This window comes from Heterodontus francisci, chromosome 38, assembly GCF_036365525.1.
Source record: "Heterodontus francisci isolate sHetFra1 chromosome 38, sHetFra1.hap1, whole genome shotgun sequence".
NCBI classification, from domain to species: domain Eukaryota; kingdom Metazoa; phylum Chordata; class Chondrichthyes; order Heterodontiformes; family Heterodontidae; genus Heterodontus; species Heterodontus francisci.
Genome location: NC_090408.1, coordinates 34,573,052 through 34,596,512, shown reverse-complemented (window position 1 = coordinate 34,596,512; position 23,461 = coordinate 34,573,052). Strand labels below are relative to the sequence as shown.

At 41.5% G+C, this 23,461-nt stretch overlaps 1 protein-coding gene across 1 annotated transcript in view; it reads left to right on the top strand.

Annotated features, from left to right (window-relative positions):
• The window catches only part of acana (aggrecan a), a 48,911-nt gene extending 25,916 nt beyond the window's left edge, over positions 1–22,995 (top strand). Inside the window, exons 14-19 of the mRNA XM_068017640.1 lie at positions 9,947–10,060; positions 15,547–15,705; positions 16,838–16,920; positions 17,921–18,065; positions 20,629–20,811; positions 22,901–22,995. Of these exons, the coding sequence (XP_067873741.1) occupies positions 9,947–10,060; positions 15,547–15,705; positions 16,838–16,920; positions 17,921–18,065; positions 20,629–20,811; positions 22,901–22,995 (779 nt within the window). The remainder of the gene's footprint in view (positions 1–9,946; positions 10,061–15,546; positions 15,706–16,837; positions 16,921–17,920; positions 18,066–20,628; positions 20,812–22,900) is intronic.
• The last annotated feature ends 466 nt before the right edge of the window (positions 22,996–23,461 follow it).

Genomic DNA, 23,461 nt, shown 5'->3' with positions numbered 1-23,461 from the left:
TCAGAGGAGACTGATTCCTAGTTTCAGAAGACTGAGTTTTGAAGAAATGTTAAAGAAACTTGGGCTTTTAAGCCTTGAAAGGAAGTGATTTGAAGGTGATCTTACAGAGAGATATGTAATAACAAACAGTGTAAAAACCAGAACACAACTTCAAACTAAACCAAGACAGTACGACAAGGAGAAACTGTTTCAAACGAGTAAACTACAAATTTAGTACCGATATCAGGAAGTTTTTCTTTACACAGTGAGCAATACAAGAAATGAATTTCTGAGTAGAGTAATGAGGCAGGAAGCTAGAGAACATTTTTAAGGAACAGTTTGATGTTGTGTTCTTCCTGGAGTGGAGAGAGGCTGAATGGCCTCCCCATCTGGTATTTATCTTGTGAACCAAAGTCCTTGAACCTGTTGTCACTTCCCAAATCTGTTCCCATCTTTGCCAGAACTCCATGTTGGAATCCCTCTAATCAGGTTCCTGCCCCTGTCACAGTAACAAAACAGCTCTTATCAAAGTCACAAATGACATCCTATGTGACTGTGACAAAGGTAAACTTTCCCTCCTCGTCTGTCTCAACCTGTCTGCAGCCTTTGACATGGTTGACCAGACCTTCCCCCTCCACCGCCTCTCCACTGTTGTCCAGCTGAGTGGGACTGCTCTCACATGGTTCCATTCTTATCTATCTAATCATAGCCAGAGAATCACTTGCAATGGCTTCTCCTCCTGCTCCCACACCGTTACCTGTGTGACCCCCAAGGATCTATCCATGGCCCCCTCCTATTTCTCGTCTACATGCTGCCCCTCAGTGACATCATCCAAAAGCACGACATTAGTTTTCACATGTACACTGGTGACACCCAGCTCTGCCTTATCACTGCTGCTCAACGACTCCACTACTGTTGCTAAATTGTCAGCCTGCTTATCTGACATCCAGTACTGGATGAGCAAAAATTTCCTCCAAAAAAGATTGGAAAGATTGAAGCCATTGTTTTCAGTCCACATTCAAAACATCATTCTCTAGCTATTGACTCTGTTCCTATCCCTGGCAAGAGTCTGAGATTAAACCAGGCTGTTTGTAACCTTGGTGTCACATTTGACCCCGAGATGAGCTTCCGACCTCATATTCATCCCAACTCTAAGGCCGCTTATTTCCACCTCCATAACATTGCCCGACTTCACCCTGTCTCAGCTCACTGCTGCTGAAACCTTCATTCATGCCTTCATTACCTCTAGACTTGACTATTCCAATGTACTCCTGGCTGGTCTCCCACATTCTACTCTCCGTAAACGTGAGGTCATCCAAAACTCTGCTGCCCGTGTCTTAACTCGCACCAAGTCCCGTTCCCCTATCACCCCTGTGCTCGTTGACCTACATTGGCTCCCGGTCAAGCAAGGTTTTGATTTTTAAATTCTCATTCTTGTTTTCAAATCCCTCCATGGCCTCGACTCTCCCTATTTCTGTAATCTCCTCCAGCCCCACAACCCTCAGAGATACCTGCACTCCTCTAATTCTGGTCTCTTGTGGCATCCCTGATTTTAATCGCTCCACCATTGGTGGCCGCACCTTCAGTTGCCTAGACCCCAAGCTCTGGAATACCCTCCCTACGACTTTTCATCTCTCCACCTCACTTTCCTTCTTTAAACATTTGTTAAAACCTTTATGTTTGATCAAGCTTTTTGGTGATCTGACCCAATATCTCCTATTGTGGCTTGGTGTCATATTTAGTTTTATAATGCTCCTCTGAAGTGCCTTGGGATGCTTTATTACGTAAAAGGTGCTATATAAATATAAGTTGTTATTGTTGAATAGATTTACATTAAAATGTTCAAACTTCAATTTCTGCTAAGAATTACTGTCAGTGCCTCTCTTGACCACAAGGTGGTGGTGCAGTACTATCAACTTTCATTCATCGCTGAGGAACTCCAGGCTGTTGCTATGGTCTCCAACACTTTGCAGTTATTCCAGATCTCATGTAGTATCATGTAGTATCTCCCAAAGAGAATGGGGATCCATTGAAAGTGTTGACATGTTCCTGAGGAATCTCTGGACTCAAATACTGACATAATCTTTGGTCTCCCTCTGTAAGGACCCCCTGCAAATACTGACACACTCAAAGGAAAATTGTGCTGTCATTAAAGAGCATGTTTTTTTTTTCAAAAGTACATAGCAACAAGATTTACAAGCTAGTAAATCAACAAACACAGGAAAATATAGAAGGGATAGAGAATTCTTGAGGCACTGTGTTTGCATTGTGTGCTGTGGCCAAGGCCAGTTGGCCACAAGTGCGATGTCCCTGACCCCACTTTGTAAATTTAATGGTTTAGTTCTCAATATTTCCATATGCTACAAATATAGAGCGGGGCAGCAAGAGAGGAAGAAATAAATTCATCGTTGGCAAACATAAATGAAAATAAAATAAATATTCCAATCATTTTTTGTGTTTGTGTATTTCTGTTCATCCATATCCAAAGGGAGACATCTTTGACTGATGTGTCTAAGAACGAATCACGCTTGATTCCATCAGTTTTTCTCTGGATGGATTTAAAGGGACAGTGTCCTCAACAATAAATATTTACCAAGGTTTTACCACTGCACTCTGCTCATGGCTTAAAGTGTAAGTGAGGGATGGCTTAATTGTGCGGTTCAATGCGACTTGTGTCCTATTCATATCATTAATCCAACTTCAGGAGGTGTGACTGCACCAGCTTACTAGTGCTATAGAAAGGACCCATTCACAATGTCAACTTCACAACATTGGTCAATACTTTGTTGTTGCTCTTTCCCTCTTTCCTATCTCCCATACCTCTCCATTGGCTGCAGAAGATAGAATGAGGCCAGAAGGTGAAAACAACCATGGCTGGCCTGTAGTGCGGGGGCTAGAAACTGCTCCATCTGTCAGCGGACACAAAACATGGTGAATTCCGTTTCTGCTTTACCAGACACAGTACAGTCTTAGCGCTTGTAGTGCCTGCTCATTTAATTCATGGTGCTGCTGCTGTACAAGTTAATGCCGGTGCAGGGAGTCAATACAGTAAAATAGGACACTACATCTAGAATAAATTGCAGGCAATCAGGTGCGTGTGCTAACTGGTCATTGCTCTATATCTACGACAAGAGCATTCCGTCTTTCTAAATGCCAATGGGACAGACTGGATGGATCAGTGGATCTTTTGCTGTCTATCATTGTTCATAGGTCGGCATAGGCTAGATGGGATTGAAGTTCACAAGGAGGAGGTGTTAGCAATTTTGGAAAGTGTGAAAATAGATAAGTCCCCTGGGCTAGATGGGATTTATCCTAGGATTCTCTGGGAAGCCAGGGAGGAGATTGCAGAGCCTTTGTCCTTGATCTTTATGTCGTCATTGTCGACAGGAATAGTGCCGGAAGACTGGAGGATAGCAAATGTTGTCCCCTTTTTCAAGAAGGGGAGCAGAGACAGCCCTGGTAATTATAGACCTGTGAGCCTTACTTCGGTTGTGGGTAAAATGTTGGAAAAGGTTATAAGAGACAGGATTTATAATCATCTTGAAAAGAATAAGTTCATTAGCGATAGTCAGCACGGTTTTGTGAAGGGTAGGTCGTGCCTCACAAACCTTATTGAGTTTTTCGAGAAGGTGACCAAACAGGTGGATGAGGGTAAAGCAGTGGATGTGGTGTATATGGATTTCAGTAAGGCGTTTGATAAGGTTCCCCACGGTAGGCTATTGCAGAAAATACGGAAGTATGGGGTTGAAGGTGATTTAGAGCTTTGGATCAGAAATTGGCTAGCTGAAAGAAGACAGAGGGTGGTGGTTGATGGCAAATGTTCATCCTGGAGTTTAGTTACTAGTGGTGTACCACAAGGATCTGTTTTGGGGCCACTGCTGTTTGTCATTTTTATAAATGACCTGGAAGAGGGTGTAGAAGGGTGGGTTAGTAAATTTGCGGATGACACTAAGGTCGGTGGAGTTGTGGATAGTGCCGAAGGATGTTGTAGGGTACAGAGGGACATAGATAGGCTGCAGAGCTGGGCTGAGAGATGGCAAATGGAGTTTAATGCGGAAAAGTGTGAGGTGATTCACTTTGGAAGGAGTAACAGGAATGCAGAGTACTGGGCTAATGGGAAGATTCTTGGTAGTGTAGATGAACAGAGAGATCTTGGTGTCCAGGTACATAAATCCCTGAAAGTTGCTACCCAGGTTAATAGGGCTGTTAAGAAGGCATATGGTGTGTTAGCTTTTATTAGTAGGGGGATCGAGTTTCGGAGCCACAAGGTCATGCTGCAGCTGTACAAATCTCTGGTGAGACCGCACCTGGAGTATTGCGTGCAGTTCTGGTCACCGCATTATAGGAAGGATGTGGAAGCTTTGGAAAGGGTGCAGAGGAGATTTACTAGGATGTTGCCTGGTATGGAGGGAAGGTCTTACGAGGAAAGGCTGAGGGACTTGAGGTTGTTTTCGTTGGAGAGAAGGAGGAGGAGAGGTGACTTAATAGAGACATATAAGATAATCAGTGGGTTAGTTAGGGTGGATAGTGAGAGTCTTTTTCCTCGGATGGTGATGGCAAACACGAGGAGACATAGCTTTAAGTTGAGGGGTGATAGATATAGGACAGATGTTAGAGGTAGTTTCTTTACTCAGAGAGTAGTAGGGGCGTGGAACGCCCTGCCTGCAACAGTAGTAGACTCGCCAACTTTAAGGGCATTTAAGTGGTCATTGGATAGACATATGGATGAAAATGGAATAGTGTAGGTCAGATGGTTTCACAGGTCGGTGCAACATCGAGGGCCGAAGGGCCTGTACTGCGCTGTAATGTTCTAAAAGGTACAAGGGCCAATCAAGCGCTGCACAAGTGTGAAACTAAGGCAGGATTTATTCCAATGGATTTTACGGAAGCGTTTTACCCAAGATTATAATTTTGGAGCCCAATACTGATGTTAAATGGGGAAGAATTATCTTATGAGTTCTTCAAGTTAATGACAATTACAAATGGTAAGTATGCTTAGTTCCATGAAGAATAGGAAGATCCATCAGAACATTTCTATACCACTCTATAACTCATGAGTGTGGACCATCTGGAACTGGATGGCTAAGGTAACAAAGCATTAAGGTGTGATCCGAGGGTTCAAATCCCCATTTGGATTTTATAAATAGTATCAAATGTGTGCAAGGGGCAGGTCTAATGGATCCTTCTGTCATTCTTACCAATGCTATTAAAGATGGAGCTGCACACAATAGGTCCAAAATGATGGAAGCACATCCCACAATGATGTCAGGAATGTATTAGAATTGCGTATCCCAGCACTGGCTAAACAACAGATTAAGACTGAGTTGGAAAAATCTACTAACGTCGACAATTTCTTTCCATTGTTGTTCGTGGTCACAAAATATAAAATGGAAGTCAACCAAACAGAAAATATTTTAGAAATGGATGCAAGATATTTTATCCAATTCCAGCAGTAACGTTTTAAATAATCCAGTTTTTGTAGTATCGATGCTCACCGGTAGCCCTTGCACTGGGATCCGTCTCCCTTGTTTGAGTTGGATTATTCTGGATAGATCCACCCAAAGCTCAGTGGAGATTGATGAAATTTGAATGTAAATCTTGCAACCTTTCATTTTTTTTTCTACAACAAGAATGCTGCAAATTGATATGCCAACTCACCTGTCAGAGGGTTGGGAAAGGTGCTATATAAATGCAAATCTGTCTTTCTTTTGCTAAATTCTTTGTTTCATGAAGATGAAGACTCTTTAATGCATTGCAGCATGGAAAAGCACAGTCAAAAGCATTCATTCTTGAGTCTGGGTTGGGGAATTGGAGCTGTAACCCCTCCCTGGTTGTTTTCAGATAAAATTGGGGTCACTCACTTTGCAAAATTTAGTTTCTTTGCATTTCGTTATGAAAATGTCTAATTGTTCGCAGCTCACGAGTTGATTGAGATACAAAGGTTTTGACTGGAAATACAAGTCCAGACTGTGAGTGTCCACAATATCTTCTGGCTGTAAGTATAGGGTTCAATGAGGTTGTCACCATAATGTAACATGGCAACTCGACTCAAACTCCCCTGTTACACAACCAAAAGAGCATTGCAGGTAGAGAAATTTATCTCTTCACCTAATTCCATTTGTGAAGAAGAACATACTGTTGTGACATTTAGGGACACTAAAACTCAACTGTTTGACTAGCTACTATACATTGCCTAATTGCTGCTTTTGCTTTGTTGTATCTTTCCAAAACCTTTGTATCCAATCTTGAATGTTTACCTACGGTATGCTAGTGAAATGAATTGGCTTCAAAAAATTTTACGATGCTGCAGGCTAAAAGTCACCTGCTGCATTTCACCCCCAGTGCCATTAGCCTTAAAGTCTAAGTAGTCGCATTTTGATTGCTAACTATGCTCTTGGTCCCATTCTTCTTTATTTCTAAGCTCTCTTGCAAAACAGTAACAGTCTGCTTTTAGTAGATACTAATGAAAGGGGAACACTCTTTATACTTTTCTGTCGGCCTCCATCTTGAACCATTTGTTATGGTGCTGCTAAAGAGAAGCAAGCTGGGTGTAGCTTCAACAGATGTAGGCAAGGCAAGAACAAAATTATTTAGTTCCCAGGTGACGTTGCGGTGGGAACATGTTCATAGGCACACGTTCACATGACTAAGCCCAATTATTTTCAACATTTTCCTCCTATGAAATGCCTTTTACCGTTACCCCTGTCAGTCTGATTTGTGCAACAGTGGGAGAAGGGGGGAAATTCTATAAATGCCTTTGATAGCTTCTCTCAATGAACGGACTTGGGCAGTTACTGTCTGCAGGTTATTCCAATGTGGGGTCATTATAGCCAAGCTGATTCTCCCTTTACCTGACTCTGAACAGACACGCTTTTCAGTGATAAGTCACGGGATTGTAATCGGCAATGGGAACCAAGGATGGTTTTTCTGTTTCCCTAACTCAGAAATACTCAGACCAAATGTGGGACCCCCTACCATGATGAAAGTCATTTTGCATCGCTCCATACAATGGCCTCTTTTTGTTTTGGCCCATTGGCTGTGGAGTTTAATAACATCAGCATAAACACCACTGCAACTACCCTGCCCCACCTTGCAACCACCCCACCCCCCCTCCCCGTTGTCATTTAGGCAGAAAATTCCCTACACTCCCCACCAGTTGTGGAATTCCTATACTGACTAGGAAATTGAAAAATTTCGTGAATTAGGCTTTTTATTTTGTTTTTAAAAAATGGTGAGTTTTATGCTCATTAAGATGAAAGATTTATAGTTTTCCAATGTCAACATTAAACAAGCCCCAGGTCAAATTCTTCACAGTTTAGATACAGAGTGAATCCCTTTCTACTCTGTCCCTACAATGTCTTTCAGCCCCAGTATCTCTGCTGGCATTTTCTGATTTTCACACCAGCCACCCATGTGGCCTTTCCCAAAGAGATTGTCAAATCTGTGCCGGGGGGCAGGGGGAGGTAACATTCCATTTAGGTATTTATTTCACTTTGTATTTTAAGGGGGATGGTAGCAGAGTGGTTCTGTAACTAGACTAGTAATCTGGTGGCCTGAGCTAATGATTCAAGGACATGAGTTCAAACCCCACCATGGCAGCTGGAGAATTTAAGTTTAATTAAATAAATCTGGAATAAAAAGTTAGTATCAGTAATGGTAACCACAGAACTACTGGATTGTTGGAAAAGCTCAACTGGTTAAAGGTCTGCAAAGGAAATCTGACCAAGCCCAAATGCCGGACCCGGACGTACAACCCGACCTGACCCAAACCCGACACATATCGTCGTGTACTGATGTACAGGCCTGCTACCCAACTCAACCCCCGACGACATGTTTCGGGTTCGGGTCGGGTCGGGTCGCACTTCCAGGCCAAGATTCGGGCTCGGTCCAGTTTCCTTTGCAGACCTTTACAACTGGTTCACTAATGTCCTTACCCAGCCTGGCTGATATGTGACTCCAGACATACAGCAATGTGCTTGGCTCTTAACTTCCCGCTAAAATGGTCTAGCAAGCCTAGGCAGCTGACCATCACTTTCTAAAAGGCAATTAGGAATGGGAAATAAATGCTGGCCTTGTACACCCATATCCTGTGAGTGAATAAAAATAATGAGTAGAAAGATTCAAACCCAGGTCCCAAAGGTTGAAAGGACAATGTCTCTACACACACCATCCCATCTCCACAAATGTTGAATATAAAATTGGGTAGTGCCCGCACTCTGTCATTGGGAGAGGCAAAGCATTTCCACCAATATCAGAGCTCCATTCAGAGACCTCTGAAGAGATTGAGTCTTAGCAGACTTCATTCTGAAGATAAGACCATTCAAAAGGACTTTGAAAAACATCTCTGTCCGTTTGCACTAATTATAAAATGGGTTTTCCATTAAACAGTGAATGTTGAAACCCTCAGTGAGGAACAAGGCACCAATAAACCAAGACAGCTAAATTAACACATGCATTGAAACCATGAGGAATAGTAATTGCTCTAATTGTTTGTGGGAATCTCCTCTGGTCAGTATAGTTAGTGACATTGCAAACATTTGCTTGTTTCCACTAACCGTACCCCAAAGTGGTCAGAACAGGTTTTCCCCAAGATTAGTTATTTACCTGCACTAATGGCCAAAAATTGAGCACAGCTCCTTCATATGCTGTTAAGCTCAGTAAATTGGTTTCCAGCAGTTTATCCAATTCACTGTTTATATAAAAATATTCAAAACCAGTAGCAGATAAAGAAGAAATAAATCCAAAAGGCTTTTATGGGTCTGTATTGCTGATACTAAGGCTCCCACTTTAGCCATTCATTATACAAGATCCAAAAAAAGACACTGGACTTTTACTTCTGGGTCCATGTTCAGACAGGTGTACTTCTGTACTGGCCCTTAGTACTAATTGGCTATAAATTGACAATCCACAATTTATGGAGAAAACCACAGGCTGGTTTAGGTGAGAAATGGAAAATATCACACTGGTGTAGCAGGGGATACTTCTCTATTCCTGGTGTGAGGCACTGTAGCGGGAGTTTTACTCTATATCTACGAAAAGGATAAAGGAATGCTTAATGCTGACACTGGATGTCCAAAACATAGAATCGTACAGCACAGAAGGAGGCCATTTGACCCATTGTGCCTGTGCTGGTTCTCTATAACAATTATCAATTAGTTCCATTCCCCATCACATCCCTTATCTAGATCAGCTCAAAAGCTGTAGTGAATTTTTTAAAATCTGAGAAATTTAAATATGGTGAGTTTAAAATCTCAATGATCCTGACACTCAAATGTGCCAGCTATTCCAGTACAATTCAATTAAAAACTAGTTTGAACAAATTGTTCTAAATTGTCCCTGTCCGAGCTGATTGAATTAGTCAGCTCAAAAGCAGTTAGTTGACATATTTAGCAAACAGTCTGTTCAACTGGTACTCTAAAAGAAGGAAGTCTAACAGAAGACTTGTCCAAGCCAGCTGAAAGGCTTAGCTAGTTAACAGCAACTCAAGGTGGAAAATATCAGTGAGTATGACTTGTTTCCTCTCTGGTTCAAAGGCATCACTTCTGACTTCTGACCACTTGGCATCAGAAATCGTGGACTAGTCTGTGCCTGTTTCAAGTACCCATTTCCCAAGAAAAAAGTAAGCACAGTGAAAACACGTAGGTCTGCCAGGGAGACAGGACATAACTGAAGGTGAGAGGAGAAAGATCTTGATCAACCATTACATATAATAAAGGAAGGTCTATGGAAGAAATGAATTAAAGCTGAAAGTGATAGCCGACCTGTTCAGGGATTCCGTCAAGCAACCAGTAGGTATTAGTTTCCGATTGCTCAGTTTCTCAAAGGTAGTTACAGCAATAAAATTGAATACGGCAGCAAATGGATGCCTTCAGAATAAGGGCAGAGAGGAACCCTCTTTCTCTTCCTCCCCAACCTGTTAAAGAATTCCCTGCTTGAAATCCTAATGGCAGAACTTGATTTCTTGCAGACATTGACGAGTGCCACTCGAGCCCTTGTCTGAATGGAGCTACCTGTATCGATGGCATCGACTCTTTCAAATGCTTGTGCCTGCCCAGCTATGGAGGGGACCTCTGTGAAGTTGGTACGAGAAAGTGGCTTCAGCTAATTTTACTAACAGCTTACAAAGGCTAGCCCAATTTAGGGTGGGCAACTTGTTCTGGGTTTGACTTTCACTGTATTCTTTTCTTCTAACTAATCTGCTCCTTTATTCTTAAGGACCCAAAGGTGATTTTCTTTTTCTGATTGTTTGTGCACAACTGTGGTAATATTTACTGCACTTGGAGGATCAGCTGGTATTATTCATTGTATGGAAACAATCTACTCCGTACCAAGAAGATCCCGCCAAGGCAAAAAGATAGTCCAGTGATTGTCTTAGTCAATTTGCAGTGAAACTCTATTCTATCCAACTGAGAAGCTTCACTCTAAGTGGCGTCACAGTTCAGTGGTGAAGTCCAAAACAAAAGCAAACTACTGCGGTTGCTGGAGATCTGAAATAAAAACAGGAAATGCTGGAAATACTCAGCAGCTCTGACAGCATCTGTGGAGAGTGAAACAAAGTTAATGTTTCAGGTCTGTGACAGGTTCTGGTGAAAGGTCACTAGACCTGAAACATTAACACTGGCAAAGTCCAGACTTATAAAATGCAGGACTTCACATAGTGAGAAACATGGGCAACTCCTTGATTGCCAAGTTCTTCATTGAGTCACCTGAAGTTCAAGGTTTGACCTACTGAGATAGTGAAGAGGTTTTGTTTGACCTCTGATTCATGTCTAAGCTAAGCTGTGGCAATCTTATCAGTAAATTTGTCTAACAGGTGAATAAGCTTTTTTAACTTTAACTGGGCTGGAATGGACCTCTGAAGAGATCAGTTATTGTAGTTTATGACCTGTATCTCGGCTCTGCTCATTTCTGCTCTTCATTTGCGCCCTTCTCTCCTGAGGATGCTGAATCATGCTGGCAAACAACCCCATTCATTCTTCCAGCCCTCTGTTGCCTCAAGTGTCCATTGTTCATCCTTGATTTTTTTCCTTATTCTGTCCAGGGCACTCAGGCCAATTATAACACCCACTGTCCTTAGTGGGGCTCTAGATGAGATCAACATAGTTGGCATAGAGCAGCAAATCAAACCTGGGACCTTCCCATTCTTTGTGGCTCCACATCACACCCCACGTGCATTAACCCACCAAGGCATAGGAAAGCTGCTGTACATTTCTGATCTACTTGGAACAAAAGCTGCTTTGCTCCTCTTTACAGAGCAAAGCTGTAGCTAGCCCAATATATATCCTAAAGGATATTGGGTTATATATTATATACCCATAAAATCATCTTTCAATTGATTAATTTGCTAGAGTTCTTCGAAGATGTAACAAGTAAAGTGGGTAATGGGGATCCTGTAGATGTAGTATATCTGGATTTCCAGAAGGCATTTGATAAGGTGCCGCACAAAAGGCTAATATGCAAGGTAGGATCACATGGGTTGGGGCAATTTATTAGCTTGGATAGAGGATTGGCTAACCAACAGAAAACAGAGAGTTGGGATAAATGGATCCTTTTCTGGTTGGCAAGATGTAACGAGTGGGGTGCCATAGGGTTCGGTCCTCGGGCCCCAACTATTTACAATCTATATTAATGACTTGGATGCAGGGACAGAAATTACTATAGCCAAATTTGCAGATGACACTAAAATAGGTGGAATAGTAAGTTGCAAGAAAGAAATAAGAAATTTACAAATGGATATGGATAGGTTAGGTGAATGGGCCAATATTTGGCAGATGGAGTTTAACGTGGATAAGTGTGAGGTTATCTATTTTGGTCGGAACAATAGAAAGGCAAATTACTATCTAAATGGAGAGAAACCTCAGAGTGCTTCGGTGCAGAGGGATCTGGGTGTCCTTGTGCATGAATCGCAGAAAACTAGTATGCAGGTGCAGCAGGTAATAAGGAAGGCAAATGGAATTTTGGCATTTATTGCTAAAGGAATAGAGTATAAAAGTAGGGAAGTGTTGCTGCAACTGTACAAGGCATTAGTGAGACCGCACCTGAAGTATTGCGTACAGTTTTGGTCCCCTTACTTGAGGAGGGATGTAGTTGCATTGGAGGCAGTTCAGAGGAGGTTCACTCGATTGATTCCAGAGATGAGGGATTTGTCTTATGAAGAGAAATTGAGCAGTTTAGGCCTTTACTCTCTAGAGTTCAGTAGAATGAGAGGAGATCTAATCGAGGTATATAAGATGATTAAGGGGATTGACAAAGTAGACGTAGAGAGGATGTTTCCTCTGGTGGGGCAATCTAGAACAAGAGGTCATAGTTTTAGGATAAGGGGTAGTAGATTTAAAACAGAGATGAGGAGAAATTCTCTCAAAGGGTTGTGAGTCAGTGGAATTCACTACCCCAGAGTGCAGTAGATGCTGGAACATTGAGTAAATTTAAGGAGGAGATAGACAGAGTTTTAATTAATAAAGGGTTAAAGGGTTATGGAGAACGGGCAGGAAAGTGGAGTTGAGGCCGAGATGAGATCAGCCATGATCATATTGAATGGCGGAGCGGGCTCAAGGGACTGAATTGCCTACTCCTGCTCCTAGTTCTTATGTTCTAATAGGTTTAGCAACTCTGTAACAATCTACCTCTAGGATGGCAAAGATTGCTTATAGGCTACTAACGACACATGACATATTTTGTCCAATATTCCATGGGTCTTTGTTCAATTCAGAAAAGATTTATTATCTCATCATCACTTCATTTTTTGAGTTGGACTCCTCTTCCAAAAAAAAGTCTTAAACAGTCATTGTGATCAATGATTTCTGACTTGTTATCCTGCAGTAAAACTGGTTGGAATACAGGGAGAGTGGAGAGTAGGTATGAGGTAACAACTGTTTGAAAGGTATGATCCCATTCCTGTTTATTTATTTGAAAGGAATGATTTCTAGTGTTCTAACTCATCAGTGCTGCTCTTGATCAGGAAAGAGTGATCACTTGATCTTGTCACAGCTACACTGAGTGGTGATTCAGAATTGATAAATAGATGTTGTGCTTTTCTCCACAGCTGACCAGTTATTGGCCTATCAATTGTCCTCTAAGATGGTGCTCTCAGTTTATGGACACTAGCGCATTGAGCATCTCAATTAGAATCCAACAAAACATAGGGGAACTTCAACACTGGTTGAAGATAGGGTTAAAGTTTGTAAAGGCCTTGGCTGGGACTTAGTGGCTCCAGCAATGGTATATTTACTAAATTACCATAGAGACATGTTAGACCTCGTCTAGAGCAGTGATTGGATGTGGCTTTTGGCTCTGCAACCTTGTGCTAGACAGGGAAAATTCTCCCACTAGTTCTTCTTATTACTATCCTGTGATCCTATATTGGAGAATATTTTATATGAATAATGAGTGAAGAAAGGATGGGGCTCAGCTGTGACCCTTCAGTTAAATAGCTTGCTAATGCTCACGTGTGAAGAATAGCCACTTGAGTGTCATTATTATCGAAGGGGAGGGGAAAGGAAAAAAGACAAGATGGTATAAATGATCCCATAAATGTCAACCAACTGCATGTCCATTGTCATCTTTGATATTCCCAAAGCATCCACTCTTTCTACATAGGAAATAGTGGCTTGTAAGCTGGGATTTCTTGCTGGCAATATCCCCTTAATTGAACTTTGAGTTTTTGCATCCATAATGCAAGATAGAACCTTAATGTTCCTTAATTTGCCCCTAATTCAACAACCTGAGCCCATAATGAATGCTATAGCGACCAAGAATCCCACTGGCCAAGAAGTTCTGAGGTCTTGTTAGATACGTGAATAATGTAGCAGAAAAATTAAGGGCATTTTGCAGTTAACAACCATGAAAGCTACACGGAGTAATGCTGACATGAGGTGCTCTCATTCCTCATCCAACCTCAATGATTCAAATTTGTCCCTTCTTTAACTTCATAAAAACTGTGTTGTGAACAAACTATTGAAGATCACCTAAATCTTTAAAAAGCTGCTCAAAAGTCAAACCTTTATAACAGTTTTTTCATTTTCCTACTCATATTCTTTGTAGACCTTTTTTTGGCAAAATTTTCACCATGATCCAATGGCACTAACATGGTGTTTCACCATCGTTAATGTCATTTTGAGCCTGAAACTGGTGCTTTCCTCTCCAGCACAGACCAAAATAATACTTTCGCTTTCTCGGTAAAAGCAGTACTGAGATTCTGGGCACTCTTGCCATGCAGGTAGGAGCAAGGTTGACAGATTGGTGAGTTAGCCACTTTTTATACAACCTCCCTCACTTTTACACCAACTAACAAGCTAAATTGCTTTTTGTGAATAATCGCAGCTGTGAATTGTTGCTGGACTATTGTAAAGATGGAACATTATCATTTCTTTCTGAATATGTTAATGGACACCTCTTCCTAATATGATAAGAATTCAAATGAGCGAGGGTTTATCTTCCAATGTCCACTTTGCAAACAATAGTACTATGTTTATAAGCATTTGGGCTTCAACAGTTCAATGGTCTATTTCCTACTGACAGCAATTCTAACATACCTAGTCAGTCATAATCAGATCTGTAATTGGCACCACAAGATCTTGGTATTTCCCTTTGCCACCTCCTGAAACTGTCCACCCATTGTCACTTTTCCATTCAAGTCATCCAATGCACCATCCCACCAGTTCACTATTAGTTTCCCGCATGGACTAAGTAGCAAGTACAACAGGACAAGACATTAGTGTAGCCATTAGATTAAAATATAACAGGTAACAACTATTAGTGCTGGAGGACTGGAGAAGCAAAGATCAATCCCTCTCTTTGCCCCTTTTAACGTTTGAACCAAGGCAATGTCAAGGTGAAAATTTTGTTTCTATTCTTAACAATCTTTGCAGATTTGCCTAAAGTTTGTAATTGTCAGTTTACAGTAAATTAACCGTGTATTTATAAACCTTCTGTAGATTTGATTTTTCCTCACAGTTTTAAAATTGGTTCTGTCACTGATATCTTCTTTCAGTACCTTGCTGGTTATGTTCTGGGTTAATTGGGTCTTGGCTTGTATCCTGTTGTATACTGACTATAACACTTAGGCACATTGTCTGGGCAATATAATAGCAGCATTGGAAAACACTAAAGCCTGTGTTGCTTCTGCGGGTTTTCCCACTATGAGTTATGAGTCAAGAAAGAACTCATTTTTATACAGTTCAAGGGAGTGAATGAAAATTCACCAAACCTCAAATTAACATGACCAAAATCACAGCCTCCAATTAGGAAATGGGATTGTCCAGTGTCTAAACTTAACAGTCATGCAGTCACATTGCAATTAAGTTCGTGGACACTACCATAAGTAAAATATTGTAGCAAAGGATGTCCATTGTTGTTCACAGCATGTTTTTAAATTTTTCAACATTCGTGGGGTTTGAGGCAAGTTCCTCTGGAGATTGTACATCTCTTGTTAAATGATTTGCAATGATTTGTCTACGACCATGAGGTGTGAAACCAAATTTCCATATGCTGATGTTCCAGAGAGGTGCTGAACTCCAGAAATAAACTATTGAATTGCAATCTCTAATAGTCCAAATTTCTTTTCTGTAGATGTACAAAAGTGCGAAGTTGGTTGGGCTAAGTTTCAGGGTCACTGCTACAAACACTTTGTTGACAGACAGACATGGGAAGCCGCAGAGCACCAGTGCAGGGAACACAAAGCTCACCTGGCCAGCATTGTCACTCCGGAGGAACAAGAGTTTGTTAACAGTGAGTATTTGAGGCAGTAGTAAGGACCATTTGTTATGTCATATTCTATTTACATCACTTCACCTTTGATGACTGCACTCGTTAGCCTCCTTCATCTATTGACATTTTTGGCCTTAATGTTACCTCTGACCTCAAATGAAATGTCCACATCTCCTTTATCGTGAAACATGCTTCCAAGAAGCTCAGGTTTCTCTTTTCAGACCAATCACTTAATCCCACCAATAACTTGCAATTTCCTATATAAGGCCAAGTCTGTAAAAGATTTGACATCTTCTCCCATATATGTACAGCCTGTTCAAATACCTCATTCATATTTACTGGACAATAAACAAGAAAAACAAATTCTCGCACCTCCTACTCTTGAATCTCCTTCTCTGTCTCTATCATAATCTTTTTGTCTCCTTCCATTGATGGTCAGTGTTCCTTCTGGTAAGTGTAGCCTGCTTAAAAGAAACAGGTCTTGGATCTATACCCCCACAAAGCTTACCACCACTGAGCTTTCCTCACCTCATGCCTACATCCATTGCACACTAATTGATAGAGATTGACTGGTATGATTTGTCAACAAATCCATTATCATTGCATCATGTTGTCTCCCAGGATAGTAGAAGGCAAACTAAATGGACCATGGTCTTTTTTCATCTAACTATTCCCACGTTCTTATGTTCCTCCTCTCCTATTATCATTTCCTGTTTCTAATGTCCAAATACTCCATCCTACACACTCTTCCTCCACCCGTTGTTGAATTCAAGACTCATTACATTATTTCCTCCTCAAACTAATTTTTCTCAATCCCTCAAATGTTGGAACTCCTTGTATCCCTCAGTCTTCCCTTTGCACTACAATCTACAGGCTTTTAAAACCCAAATTTAGCATCAACTAACAACTGCTCATCTTCCCTCTTACTCTTTTGAACTTTGGTGGTATCCTACTAAATGGACCTGACCCTTCACCCAGGTTTCTCAACACAAAAATAACCTATATTGCTACAGCTGTTTAAGAGTTAAAATCCTGGCTCTAACATTGTTGTGCTATATCAGTGCACAACCTATTTCATTTGGCATTGAAAATAAATCCACAAATCTTCTGTCATACTCTGAAGTTGATATTGTTGCTGTCCTTGTGTGCCCAGATCATGCCCAGGATTATCAATGGATTGGACTGAATGACAAGACAATAGAGGGTGATTTCCATTGGTCTGATGCCAGCCCACTGGTGAGTTTTGGCCCCAGATTTCTTGCCCATCTCTCTCTCTCTTTGCAGCAGTTACCTTTCTTTTCAAAATCCGATGTAATTCATCTGAAAATAGTTAGCCCAAGAGAATACAAAGCCTGGCAGTAAAATCATTGGGAAATAAATAGCAAGACTTTAAATTGGATAATTAATCAAGTCAGCTATTCTTTAACTGACCAAACGTCATGAAAGATCAGAGAGAAGACCAGCTACAAGGAAAGGAGATTCAACCATTGTCTTTTCCCCATTCTCTAGCACTCAGAGCAGCATTGGAACATTGGTTTCCGAGCAGGTTACCAGCCAATCTTCTCAGTGGAATACAGAGTTTTGCATTTATATTTTGAGTGTAGACTTAAAATGGCAGGAAATTACCTGAAAAGGGAGTACCTTTTGTTCCAAGTACTGCACTTTTTTTATATATGAGAAAATATTCATATTATCTGATATTTCTTTGTATTATTGTTGTCAAGGAGACCCTTGAGTAGAGTCTTGTCCATGCTATTCCTCTCCAATTATGTAAATGATGAGTGTTCTAGAGAAGCTCCGCAAAAGGCATTACAACTTCAAACCAGCATGTAGTCACATTTTCCCATCTGCAGCTTGATTTTCTGAGGTTAGCTAGTGTTGGAATGGCTGTCAAGTCAGTTTGAAATCGTGCTCGCCCCACACCAGGATGCATAGGGTTGCTCCCCATAATTGAAGTCACAAGAGCGGGCTGACAGAGAAACCCTACATGAGGGTCTCTAGGCCAACAATCAAATTGACATTTTTGAAATGAAGGGGAGCCACAAGAAATGTTAATTCATCTTTTCGGATGCTGAAATACCAGCCTCAATTTCAAGAATATTGTATTTTTATTTTGGACTTCAACATTTGAAGGTTTTTTTTTATTTTTATCTCTACACTGCAGTACAGACATGGTGTTGTTGGGTTAGTGGATTTCAAGATGGGATGTATCTGTTTTATTTTTCCCCTTCAATAGTTATATGAGAACTGGCGACCCAACCAACCTGACAGTTTTTTCAACACTGGTGAAGATTGTGTTGTCATGATATGGCATGAAAATGGTCAATGGAATGACGTCCCATGCAATTACCACCTGCCTTACACCTGCAAGAAGGGGACAGGTAAGCTGGGATGCTCCAGTGCAGTTACATCTGTATTCCAGGGCCCTCTAATAAAGCTAATTTTTGTCACACTCCATTATTGGACATAAAGCAGATCCTGTATATATATCAAGCTAACAGATTTCTAATTCGTCCATACAAATGAGGGACATCAGTTGGTCATCTAGCTCATCTTGCCATAGAAATGGTCCCGCTCCACAGTATCTATCTGTCTCCTTGTCTCCAGACATATTTCAGGTTGATTCTGTTCCCTTATATCTCGACTCGTAGTGCTACGAAACTGGAGTCGCTAAGTTGTAAAGAGAGATTTACACACTATGCAGAGTAGCAGACAGACAAAGAGCCATGGTAAATCTGTAGAGTGGTTTGAAAGTTGGGCATCATGACCTTTATAAGGGATCAAATAATGTTGGGTTATTGTGAACATTATCCAGCTTATGATCCCAGGGCAAAATGAGCCAGAGGTTCACTAGGATTTCAAAAGTTCAAGAACTATAATAGAGACTGTTCAATTAGGAGTAGGAGGGAAACATGGAAATGGCCACATTTAATTATGTAGACACTTGAGTTTCACTCAACAAGCACAGAGACCAACAACTTGCATCTGATTCGCACCCCTCATCTTTCTAGTCACTTTCTTATCCAGAGGGTGAATGGCATACCTAGGGCTGAATTTTGTGCTGACAGCGGGGCTCCCGGCACTGGGCAGAAAAGGCAGGAGGAGCCCTGCTTCAGCCATTTGGAGCCCCACAAGCACGATTATATGGCACCAGGCCAATTAATAGCCCAGCGCCGAGATCCTGGCCCTTTAAAGATGGGGATTCCGCCTCCAAGAACTGCTGGCCAATCACAGGCCTGGTAGCACAGTAGTATCAGCAGCACCACCGGAAGCAGTGGCCACTGCCGGTACTGCAAGAGGCCTTGGACCCAGGTCCAGTGCTTGAGCATGGACCCAAGGAAAGTGAGGCGGGGATCACTGGAGCCAGACCGACAGGCTCAGTGAGGGGGGTGGGGAGAAGGGGGTGTTTAGTACGGGGGAGAGGGATTCAGGAAGATGGGTGGTTTCCCAGCAGGGGCCCTCCATGGGCCACAGATTGCCCATGGCGATGGTGCCTCCCACGCTGGCAGGGAGGTCGCCTCATTTTACTGGGTGACCTCCCCATGTGGCGAAGGCCTCAAGTAGACTCTGGGTGGGAAGGCCGTCTTCAGCCTATGCCGCCTCCAACAAAATTGCATTGCGGCTGGGAGATAATGAGCCTCCACCTCCCGTTGCAATTCAATGGGCCCCCATTATCTCCGAAACCATCTCGCGGGATCCATAAAATTCAACCAATAGGTCTGGATTTTTGATTTGGAATCGGGATCCCGACATTGGGTGAACTTCCGGTTCCTGACGTGATTTACGTAAGGATGGCCAATTAGTGGCCAGGGAATGCTCACAAGGCTGCAGAAATGACACATCGGCAACCCCACCATCCAAGGTGAGAGCTATCGAAGCATATAAGAGAGAGAGAGACAGCACCTCACAATGGAGGCGCCCTCAGAAGATAAGGTAAGAAGATGTTGATTTTAAAAAAGGCAACATCTCTGTTGGACAGTCAGTGACTACAGCTGTGGCCCAACAGCCCATGCTGAGTGCAGGGGGGTGTCCCTAGCAGGATGGAGCACTGCCCCCACACCCCCCCTTCCAGGTCTGCCACTGGGAGGCCGCCTCCATCCCCTGGCTGTGTTTCGGCCTCAATGGGGAGCTCACAAGCTGACTGAAAAAATCCACTTGGCTTCTACATAGTAGCCTTACATAGGCCATTTAATTAGCCTAATAGGCTACCCGCTGCTTGCCGGTGGGTGGCCGTCACCCCCTGCCACTCCGAGCTCTGCCCGAACCAAAAGTGCGGCAAACAGGCACGCCGCTCTCAGTTGCCTCCGACGAGAATCCAAAATTCTGCCCATAGAATAATACCCTGTCATGAAGACAAAGCCTTGAGTTGGAGGGGGTATTTTCAAGAGAAAAGGAACTAAATAAATATATAGATCTATATTAATAAAGTACAACAGGCATAATTTCTTGTTAAAAGATACCCAGATTCTCTTCTTGAAAGATTTCTATTTATATAGCACTTTATCCCACATCAAGAGCACGTCACATACACTGAATTACTTCAAAATGCAATAATCATTGTCAACTAGGCTGGCACAGCAGCCATTCTGCATGTGGCAAGATCCCGCAATCATCAGTGATCCAATTGACCTGGGTCTTTTTCTGGTGTTGATTGAGGGAGAAACGTCTGCTGAGACACCAGGACAGTTCCTCACTCTTCTTTTAAATAGAGGTATGGAATCTTTAACATCCACCTGACCCAACAGACAGGGGTTGGTTCAATGCTTCTACCGAAGGACGTTACATTTGACAATGCAGCACTCCCTCAGTAAGGCAGAGAGTGTTTGCAGAGGCAAGAGTGATATCAACTAAGTGAAATTGGACTAAGATGACCCCAAATTACAGTAGAGCATCAACGACTTGTGGCGTTCTAAATGATAGTTTCCTTTTCTTTCCTTTCTTCAGTTGCTTGCGGCCAACCTCCAGTAGTAGAACATGCCAAAACCTTTGGAAAAAAGAAAGAGCGTTTTGAAATTAACTCTTTGGTACGGTATCAGTGTAAAGATGGCTACTTACAGCGCCATTTCCCCAACATCAAATGTAAGCCAGACGGGCAGTGGGAGCAGCCAAGGATAATGTGCATAGACAGTAAGTAGAAATTCATGCTGGTCTTTGTTTTTTAGATGTAATTTTTTTTTCCTCCTTCTCTTCCCACAACCCCCGGCATCAATTATTTCTTCTTACACCATCACAAGAAATCTGGCACAATCAGCGTGAAACAGCTAGATGCTGCAATTAGAAGATTGTAGGGTTAGTATTGTGAAGGATGAGAACATCTGACCTGCTCTAAAGATCTTGTGAACCTCCTTAACCTAGGAGGGTGAATAATGCTGGCTGCATTCTGCTTCATTGTATCATTACGTGGTGGTGATGTGCATGTTTCAGGGGTTATATGAGATCACTCAGGAATATCAATCTGGCCTGTCCTGGCTGTCCCTTCCAAAACATAGGCTATACCAATAATTGGCTACACTTGCAGTGTTGTACATTCTCCAAGTTTTCCTGCAGGCAAGAAAGTCCAGCACTACAATCACTTGGGTGAAATGGGAAGGGCAACCAGCACCGGTGGAATTGGACTGTGCCACGGATCAAACCCTCGAGGCAGTGAGAAAATGAGGAATGTTGTCCTAAAAATAATTAAAATTATAAACCATCTATTTATGACAGGTAGTTCACCTTTTGAAAATACTTGCCTTTTCCTGATATTATGGTAGCATCTGTAATATAAATTGAACATTTTTGGCAGGACTTAGCTGGAATTTGGTTTATTTCATTCTGTCACAGTAGATAAGAGGTTAAAAACAAACTTAAATCTCAGAAGTCGTGTTCCAGTTTAATCTAAAGCATTGTTATGGCAGTTATTCGGTTGGTTTTGCCCAATTTTCTTGAGGAAGAAGCCAAGTCAATCAATTCAAATATAAACATGTTATCTGCTTTGCAGCTTTTTGAATTTAACAGATGTCTAAGTCCAGATAATTGTTTGGGAATTAAAGATCCACAATGTAAAAGAAGAAGTACAACATATACAAGCATAGAGTTGCAAATAATTAGTTCCTGCTATATAAGAAGTTAACAAAGTTTAACTACTGTAAATATATTTTATTAATTGGTTGTTTAATCCAAAATAACATTTTATTTAATGTTACTCTGCCAGTTTTAAAGATGAGAAGATTGTGGTGGAGGTGCGGTATAAAGGCAGTAGCTGAAAGAACCTCCAAATAAAAGTCTCGTTATTCCAGGTGCATTACGATACTTTATCAAGATATCAGGGCAAATGGAAATATTTCCAAGGACTAGATAGCTAAGGCTATTGTCTAAAACTTAGAGGCCAAAAGTATTTAGAGCTAGGTCAATGACCCGAAACATACCAGCCAAGAGTTTCTGCTTTGGACACAAACTACAATCCAGGTGTAAATTGCCCTCAAAATACCATTTGTCTCAAGGTGTTTTCTCTCAAGTTTCTGCTCAAACTCATTTGCATATCACCAACATAAAATTTGTCGTGAATCAACACAATTGGGCATCGTTTGGAGCATAATTCAGAAAAACTTGTGCATTAAAATATTTTCCTTGGTATATTTAAGAGTGGTAACCTGGCGTAGCTTTATAATACCAGCTGAAAATGGACTTATCACATAAAAATAAGCATTTTTAATCAGACTGCCTAGTCTACCACCTGTGAGTGTGCCAATTTTAACTGAAAATGATCCTGAAAACGTTACACAGTATTAGTTACACTTGTGTACAGCAGGCAGTTTCTTAGTAAATTAAAAAGATATTTAAAAGCTTTTAAAACATGACTTGCACCTGGGGAAAGGCCTGCAAATGGAGGCAAATAGCGGAAGCTAAGCAATGGTGATGAATTCGATCTGGCAGAGTGACCGGTTTTGTAGGTAGGGCCAGCTTCCAGCATGATTTTTAAACTAGCACAAAGGAATGCAGAAACTCAATTTGCATTGGGCTAATTTATGTTTGAAATTCCTGCATTTTTTTTTGCACTGGTTTGGCTGATTTTAGGTGAATTGTACTACTAGTGGAAAACCCTGCCCAACATCCATTGTGCAATTTCAGAGATAAAGCTCACAAGGCAAACATCATAGATGGATGCTGCACTTCTGTGGAATAAATGAAACCCTTACAAAAAAAATCTATACTGACTTTATATTTCTTTTTACAGCTGCCACATATAACCGCAGGCCACAGAAGAGGGTTGATACAAGTAGGTCGCATCCTCAATCTGAATCGAGTGCTTCATACAGCTCTGAGCCTTAAGTGAAAATAAAAGGATATAATTCTATTCCAGAGCACTTATATTAAGAATAATTTTGTCAGATGAGAGAGTTGTTTTCCCAGCCAATATATAAAGCAGCCCTAGATTCAATGCCTTTTTTTTTCTCGATTTCAAGTCCAGCGTTATCACATAGGTTGAACTCGTCTGTGCCTTTGGGATGAGATCCCGAAGATTTTATTTTCAGAAAACTACACTTCATAAGCAATATTGGATCAACTAGACAGTATCAGCAAAGATACAACGTAGTTTAAAACAATGTTGGAATCTATAATGTAAACAGAATCATTCACATGTGCAACACATTCACAGATTTTTATTAAATTGACAGAAAAAAATAACTTTTCTGTGAACACAAAAGCAACAGAACAACAGTCCTGATGCTATTCAACTGGGACCGTGCAGTGCATGGTGTATTGGGTGTCTTTTATATGTTGAGGTGCATAGTAG